At 48.6% G+C, this 8601-nt stretch overlaps 1 protein-coding gene across 1 annotated transcript; it reads left to right on the plus strand.

Annotated features, from left to right (window-relative positions):
* FTJAE_12572 (u3 snorna associated) lies at nt 1–880 on the plus strand (the record flags this gene model as incomplete). The annotated part of the gene is made up of 2 exons (XM_037345632.1): nt 1–353; nt 409–880. 2 exons carry the CDS (start codon nt 1–3, stop codon nt 878–880), a joined length of 825 nt encoding a protein of 274 aa, XP_037200384.1.
* Nucleotides 881–8601: the final 7721 nt, after the last annotated feature.

Genomic DNA, 8601 nt, shown 5'->3' on the forward strand with positions numbered 1-8601 from the left:
ATGGCACCTCAAACGCGCAAGAGAAACTACAACCAGAACACAACGAAAGATACATCTGTGGAGAAACCGACACCGGAAGAAAAGCGCAAGCTGCCTGTAAGAGCCAAAGACGGTGATTCCAGTGACGTTGCAATGCCAACTTTAACGGAATCAAAGGGTACCAAGGTGGTCTTTGGAGATAACGACAATGACAACCCGGCGCCTCCCCCTGTGGTAGTCCCTAAACCTGCTGCGCAGGTAGAGGAAGATGAGGAAGATGATAGTGACGATGAAGCGCCTGAGGCCGTATCAACTTCTAAAATGGCGTCTGATATCAAGAAATCCAACCAAGCAGCTCAGAAAGCAGCACATGAGTGAGTTTCGCCGGTCTTATTATTTCATGTTCTGGACTTTCTAACCTGCGCCCAGGGAAGCTGCTGCACAGAAGCGCAAGCGTCGGGAACGGGATGATTTATTCAAGCAACAAGCTGAAGAGCGCAAAAAGCTGGAGGAGCAAGAGAAGGCCGGGTCAAATGAAGAAGCGTCCGTTGAAGAGGGGCCGGCGCAGTCACTCATACAACGCAGCAAAGCAGAGAACGCGGTGAACCTGTTACCCCCCGAGTTTTTGGCAGATTCCAGCGAGGATGAGGCCGATGAGATTGACGATCAACCAGAGGAACGTCCAAGGAAACGTCGTGTTGCCACTGTCGAAAGAAGCCTGGCCCGCCAGGAAAGGGGACCTAGGGATGAGCGGGTAGGTTCAACTGTCTACCGCGTTGCTAAAAAGACGGATGAGAGGATGGCACCTAAGTTGAAGAAGCATGCAAAGAGCTCTAAAGATATTCTCCTGAAGAGAAACAGAAGCGTCACAAAGCAACGGTCTGGTTTCTTCGTCCGGTAGAGGAATAACCAGGTATCAGTCTTTGTCACGTCAGCTCAATACCATAATACCACAGCCAGGAGTCATTCTGCTCAAAACACTACAATTGTCTATTTCAGAACTAGCAATTCGTTTAGTTGTTCTCTACCGGCAGTAGTCACGACACGTCCATCAATAACATAAAGCATAGTTTTGAAACGAATTGTTGACTTTGATTGCCATACCATCGAGATCTACAGTTTTACATGTATTCGAAGATCACTTTGCTCGGCGAAACAGGTATCCGTACTATCGCTAACAGTCATTGTAACAAGGCGAGCCCCATACATCGTCTGATACCATTTGCCTCGAAATGCTTAATGCCTGGACCATGGCCATAGTGTGAATTCCAATACGAGACCTGCAAGACAAAGCCAGGGCTGCATCGAAGTAATATATTTCATTAAACTGTAACTAACCAACATGTGGACACTTGATGAACTTGGCCGACAAGGTCAAGAGGTCTATGCTTAATATGTACAGTCAGAATATAAGTACATACATCTGGACAACGGCGTATTGTTTAGATCGACATACCTACGGAGTACCTAAGTTGGAGATATCTAAGCATGCTCGTGCTCAGTTACCCACAGTTGTTACTGCCCGATTTGCCTGAAGTATTTGGATCGGCAAGCGAGATTTTGGGTATGCGAGGTACGCGACATTTGTGACACCCAATACGACTGGTACATTGGTGTCGGCACTGAATAGAACACACCTTCGACGAAGGTATAACAGAGAAGAACTATAGCACCCGCCGCAGTGCCGTTGACACTAACTCAATACAGGCACGCCGATTGCATTGAGACACTGACCATTCCGAAGCAGATTGGGGCGATATCGGAATCTTTCGACAAATCAGCTTAGCATCTTGTCCTGTCATCCGAACCCAGTACCTGGCGAGTGGGCTGCATCGCAGACACGGAAGGGGACGATTCGATCAAGTCCAGCAAGTCTCAGCCAGGCGGTCCAAATGAGTTGACTCTCCGCACGAGAGTGGAGTGAAATGGCACATCTTCAGTGGAAACGCTACATCCGGCGAAGCGCTCGAGGCACTTTGTTTAAAGGCCCTGGTCCATGTCTGCTCCTTCGGAATTGGGAGATATGCTCAAGTAGCGTCCCTACCGGGGAAGAAGGGATGAAACGTTGAAGGTCAGAAACATGCGGTAAATGCAGGCGTTGAGTTTCGATAGCGATGATGGGAGGATGAGCTACCGCAGAGAAAGAGCGCAGGCGATACAACATGAAATATGAATCAGTGACCTTCAAGTTGCGCGATATGGCATCATATATGTCTGCTTCTCGCCGGTTGCCCATCACAGCTCCTCCAGGTCCTACACGTGGTCACTCGCTTCCAAAGGAACCTTGGGGATGTACGGAGTACTGTGCGCTGTGGAAGAAACACCTGATGGGTTCGAGGCAATAGTTTCAATGTCCCTGCACTTAAATCACATAATACGACACATATAGCCTCTTCATTCAGCACGACTAACCCCAACACCTTGTTCTGGACGAAGCGACGTTGACGACTGCAATACAACGCAGAACAGTGACCTTCGCCTCTTAGGCGAGTGAAAACAGGGCGGGTCATCAAACATAATATTTTGTGATTCTCGCTAGGATTGTGAACATAATTAAAGTTTGATACGATTGTGATGCTTTCCCAGCATGGATTTACCCTGTGGTCGTGCATAAACTGAGGAGTGATTCGCAGCTAATATTTTATGTACTGTAAATCATCGACCTTGATTTACCTACCCGTTCTCTCGTGTAGTAGGTCGGTCTGACAAGACACCAAATGCTGACTGGGTTCGGGAGATCGACGCGAATTATTTCAGCGTCCTGAGTCATGTCTTCAGAAATCCAGCAATTTGCACATTTTCACACCAGTTGGTCAAGTTCAAAAATCCATGGAAGAGGACTTCGACCAGTCAAGGGCTCAACTGATCTTGGCTAGTTTGTTTCTGGACTAACCCCAGACCGGGAGCACAGCAGGCAGTTGGCCACGTGGGAGAAACGTGACAGCAACTGTCATGTACATACGGAGTAGGTAGGTAAGTAGGAAGACTACGGTGCCCACATGCAGGTAGGTTTGATACGGAGAGTTACCATTCATAATAGCGGCCAAGTTCAAACATATGAGTATTGGTAGAATTGAGAGAGATATGGAAAATATAACAGAACAAGAAGTCAGGTTGAAAGGGGGGGAATGAAGACATCAGCCGTCCTTACGGAGTAGAGAAGTCCTCATTGTTGCCCTTGACTGGATACAGTACATGTATGTACGTGACGGCAAAAGCAAACGCTTCCCGCGAATCGAATCTACAGACGAGATAGCATGCCAGGCTGAAAGAGGAGCCGGGAGCTGTAGGGCATTCCGAGCACGATTTGCGATTTGTTCCTCTGCGAGCTAACCAAGCCACAAGCAGGCAGGCCGCTATGGGCGCAGGTGCAAGGGGTCCGTGCCAAAATCAATACCAATGCCAAGCACCTATCTAAAGGTTGGAAAACGATCTGAAGGGCTGTGTGGCGTTTTAGTTGGGTCCAGGCGATATGGTTGCCCGACTTGTAAACTTCGAGAATGATGATTTTCTGCAAGGGGCTTCTGTCGTGAGCAACTGTACAGACATTTAGGAAAGGTCGGAGTTGGTTCCGTTGTGTTGTGTTGCGTTGATATTACAATGGATATGTTACCGTCATAAGAGCATTGATGACCCACGATACCTGAAATCCATCTCATTATCAACGGTGAGCTAATTATTGCCATTTACGCCAGATTCTAGGCTCGCATAATTCAACGGGCTTTGTTGATGAACTGCCTCGTCCTGTGCGCAGAGTCACGAATGGCTTCTGTTATTTGCTTGTAGTATTTCATCCAGCTGAAGAAGGCTGCACGATGAGCCCTTCTGTATGGGGGATGAAAGAGGGCAACTCATCCTTGGCCTTGGAACACGGGCTGCCGCTGATGATCTCACAATGAATCAGCTGAATCGCGGTTGTCTGAAAAAGCATCCACCGTTACTTTGAGCCGGAGTCCTCTGTAAGGGATGTGTCAACCCCAGGGTCCAGCCCATCCCCTCCCTTCTACCTCACCCCTCAGAAGTTTCCTGTGACAAGCTAGACAAGCTGCTTGTCCTTGTTCACTAAATTATTAGCTCGTGTCTGCATGTTCCAGTTGGCTGTCGCACCGACCGGTTCGCCCCATCCCAGCAGCCAGCAAACCCACCATCACCATCAATTAACTTACCTTACTCCGTATGTAGGTAGCTTATTAGCGGATAGAACATTGGGTGGAAGCACCATCGAAGCGCGCTAACCTGTAGATACATCTATATGCAAGCTAATACGGTATGATATGATGCTGTGATCTCATGCCTGACCGCCATTGTAATTTGGTACATAACCTAACCATTCAGTACATGTTTCTAAATCGACGACTTCGCGGTTGGCATGATCAGCAACACAAAAATCAATTTCCGTACATACTATGTATATATTCCTGCGGCCAACCCCATGCTGTGGATCATCTGCCCTCAGAGGGTACCTAAGTTAGGCGAGATCAAACCGTACCGGGTATCACAAACTTGGCAGCTGAGGAAAGAATCCGCATTTACGTCTCGCGTCTCGTAGGATCTAAAGCCAAAGCCGTGGGAAAACAGCACTGAATAAAGGCGAGATGATGATCAGGGTGAACAAGGCCATATCATCATCACTATTGAAGCATTTCCTAGATAAGGTACGAGGGACCGCAGCGTCGAGTGAAGCTTTCCCCTATCTAGATTTTCGGGGAGGATTGTCATTGATGGCGCCATGTCCCTTTGCGGATCAAAGTTAGTAGGGGTTATTAACTTAGTTCTGGTGTATTTTGAGCAAGGGATTTCCATCATTGCGTTTTCTCTGAGACTGGGCTACAGTCACTGTCTTTCGGTCATTGCAGCATTACTGTCCTATTATTACTCGTTACTCCATATTCAGGAGGTGGTTGAGTGTCGATGTTGAGGCTTCTGCACTCGTAGCATCTTGTCATGTGTAGTATGCAATGCGCCTTGGCCAGAGGCCTACGATTCCAAACCCCCTCACTGATACTGTACTATGTTTTAGGCCTTTCTTCAACACCAGGATTGAGATTCCTCGAAAGAATGCTGCAGGCACTTATCCGTCACGGATAGCTGCCGGGGGATCCCCATCCAATCAAACGGCTGTATTGAGACCCAGCATGGGTAACCCTGACAAGCAACATTCAAGGGATGCAAGACAACGTTATCAAGGTTAACAGAAGGACGCTGTCTCCAACCCACAACGTCAACGCCACGATGGTAACACCTTACTCCGTACAGCTGGCAGCAATCTCCTACATAACCTAAAGAAACTCTTCTTCGTCCCTTTCAGCCTATCTCCGTGACGTCGTGGTGGTGATGTAACAGCCCCAGCAGGCCTGGTTTGAAGCTCAAGGCCTTCTAGAAGCCCAGCCAGCAGCCACCAACAGAGCTGAGGATCGTTTCCTGTGTGTCTCGGAATACGTGCGTTTCATAATAGAAACGAACTTCTCCGTTCCCAAGAAATGGTGGCATTCTGAAACACACAGGGCATGACCTCGTTTTGTTCTGTCATGTTTGCCCCATCTTGCAGTTGTGTGCGACTGTTTCAGTAGACATGCACCAACTCGGATTTCGTCAGTCAATTTCCCGTCTACCTTGTCTTTGATACATTGTACATACACAAGTCATAAACTGTATCGCTTGTGGCTACATTCCGAATTAGTCGAATAATCTGGCGAAACCCCGCAGGGGTGCAAGTTCAACGAACCTGAGGGGTTTGTGATGATTCTCGAATACCCTTGCTTGACTGACTACCATACAGTGTGCATTGTGATTATCAATTTGTTTCTCTTCCTACAGACGTACGTCCCTGGTCTTGAACCCGTCTCCTCGAAGTTATACCCATTGATGCAGACTCTCAGACTCTTTGCTCAGTATTTTATTCTCCAAACTTGGCCAACCTACATAGTAGTTCACCAGTTTCACGTCGCTCGTTTGTTTCAAGTGTTGTTCGTTTGCCATGCTATATTCATCGCAAATTGTCAGTAAATTGTTTCATGCTGCCCTGCCATTCTACATGGAATCAGTTGTCAACCTCTCACTTGAGTCAGCATATGCTGCGGAGACTCCAGTTTCCGGTGTTAAATTGAGTTCCAGATGGATTATTGTATGCCGAGTGACTACCTTATGTCCTATCGGGGCCGAATACCTGCAGACTCGAAGAATTTTGACATATGAATGCCCTGTGTGATTTCGCGATGCTGTACCTATTTGACCATGCTAGCTTGGCTTGCCAATCAGACTGATATTGCTAGGCCATGCTACCTGCATCCCGGCTCACACGGCCTCGGTGAAGTGAACGCAAGTGCATGTAGATACAGTGAGGTAAACGCTGGCTCTCGATGTTGACTGCACGTAAATCTCCTGTCTATGGCAGTACGTTGTGGATGAAGACATTCGCATGTGGAGAAGCAAGTGAGACAGCATATGACCTAACGTTAGGGTCTGGCAAAGAGACCCGATGCTCGTGCGCGTGCCCTCCTGACTTACACCATGATGTTGCACTTGGAGATTTGCTGATTCGAATGTGAGTTTAACGGCGATCATCAGCTTGACCAAGCCACGTGAATCAAGTACCGCCCGAGTTGATTTTCAGGGCCCCTGAGTTGTGCCCCTGGTAGCTCTGGTGGAAGGTGTCTTCAGATCTGGATGCGATTGATGTCCCTACCTAAAGGGGCTCTATCCAACGCCATCAGGTATGGGCAGACAGAGAGATTCAGAGAGTGCACTGACTGCGCGGTGGCACCAGGCTAGAGTCGAGCAGCGCGGATAGGCACATCAGTGATCTCCGCTCCCATAGGAAGGTGGCTTCCCTAGATGGGGCAAGTCGCTCGCTAGCCTGGGTAACCAAACGCTTGGATGGAGCTCAGGCCCCGACAGATCCCATCCCCTCACGGTTTTGAGGATGGCCCTTGATTTTTGGAATACGATACCGACCGAGTCGAAATTCTCTGAAGGCTCGAGTCAAGAGACCCTACGAGTGGAGTTGACCTGTAAGGGAAGCTCGTTTCTTTCCTTGAAGCTCACAGTTCCACGAATTTTGACCCTTGGACATATTGTATAGCAGTTATGGCTAGCCCGACTCATCGGCAGGCTTCCCCCCATCCTTTCTCGAGGCCGGGCAGCTGGGTGCCGAAAAAGACCCAGCCTCTATTTTCTTCGTATGTATGGGACCTGGGACCTGAAAGCTGGAAAAGCCAGGGGCAGGAAAGCGTTAGAGATGAAATGCCGGGTAGGTGCCTGAGGGAGGCCACCAGGGAATCGATACAAGCCCCCAGCTTGGCTTGATACATCCATGCTTTGTGGTGGTGGTGACTGTTCGGCTCTGAGCGCAGCCCAGGCTCTGAGCCCTGGGGACCCCTGTCAGAAGCCCGGGCCTTTTTTGTGGTTGAGCAGGGGAGGTCCCCTGCACGCTCAATGGGAGATCCACTGTCTTGTCCGGCCACCGCGAGAGCGACAAACTAAAAATCAGCAACCCTAGTCCCGGGAGAAGGGGTACAGAGTGGAAGTTGACGGTTGGTAGCGTACCTAGTGACCCGTGCAAAGTCATTCAAGGCGCCCCCTGCAAGAAGGTCCTAAAGAACAGGCCAAGCTCTGAAAGGGAGGTCCTCCGTCTCTTAATAGGCGGTACCTGGCACCAAGCATCTTAGTACCAAGCACAGGAGTCCTGGATTGGATTGGATTTGGTGCCACTCAAGGTTAATGGCCTGGTCGTACGGTGCAAATCAAACATCCATCCATCCATTTCTCTTTTCCATTTCTTTCTCATATAGCCCACCACGCCCATATCTTAAGTTACTTCCTTCCACTTTAGCTCTTGCTCTTGATGCTTTAGTAATTTCTTTTCTTTTCTCGTCTCAAATCTTGCCCTTTCCTCTCCTTTCATCTATCAGGAGTCAACCTCCTAGAAGCACACAGACAGTGGGATCGTCTATCGTAATAAAAAGAAACGAATCTGCCTATCAGCGAGCGAGCGCAAGATAGACGAGCCTTATCGCCTCAACGACCCAGGATACCACCCGCCGAATTGGTTGTTTCTTCATTCAACGAAATTCTCCAGCTTACGAGCGCCTAGAAAGCAAAAGCAATTGCATTGTTCGAAGATAGTCGTTGTGAGACGATTGTGACTTTTGGTTAAGCCTGTGGAGAAGTGATTCTGGGCCAACTTAGCCAAAGTGAGTGATGACCAAGGGTCAGCATCACATCGCGCATTGCTAAAAAGCAAAGTCAGAAACATCACAACCGACCTGTCGCATACGACCTCGCACAGTCAAAACGTTTATTCCTCAGAAAAGCGGTGCCGCATAATTGTCTCTTCACCCTTTTCGCCCCGACATCCTGTTATCTCCATCTTCTCATTGGTTTTGATTTTGTTCTTGCAGTCAACCGTGCTTGACCATATCACATAGCCCCTTACGATCACGGAGTCTTAACCTCGATCTTCCGTTCTGGAAATTTTTGACGGCGCATGGATTCCCGCCCCTTACTCTTCTAAGTTCAAGCGCCTTTGACCAGCAATTGCTCGATCACCCAGAACCGTCGAAACAGTGCTTGTCTTATAACACAATAACTAGAGACACCGCGAAGAAAAGGTGTCTTATTTAA

The sequence above is a fragment of the Fusarium tjaetaba genome (assembly GCF_013396195.1).
Source record: "Fusarium tjaetaba strain NRRL 66243 chromosome Unknown NRRL66243_c0000347, whole genome shotgun sequence".
Classification (NCBI taxonomy): domain Eukaryota; kingdom Fungi; phylum Ascomycota; class Sordariomycetes; order Hypocreales; family Nectriaceae; genus Fusarium; species Fusarium tjaetaba.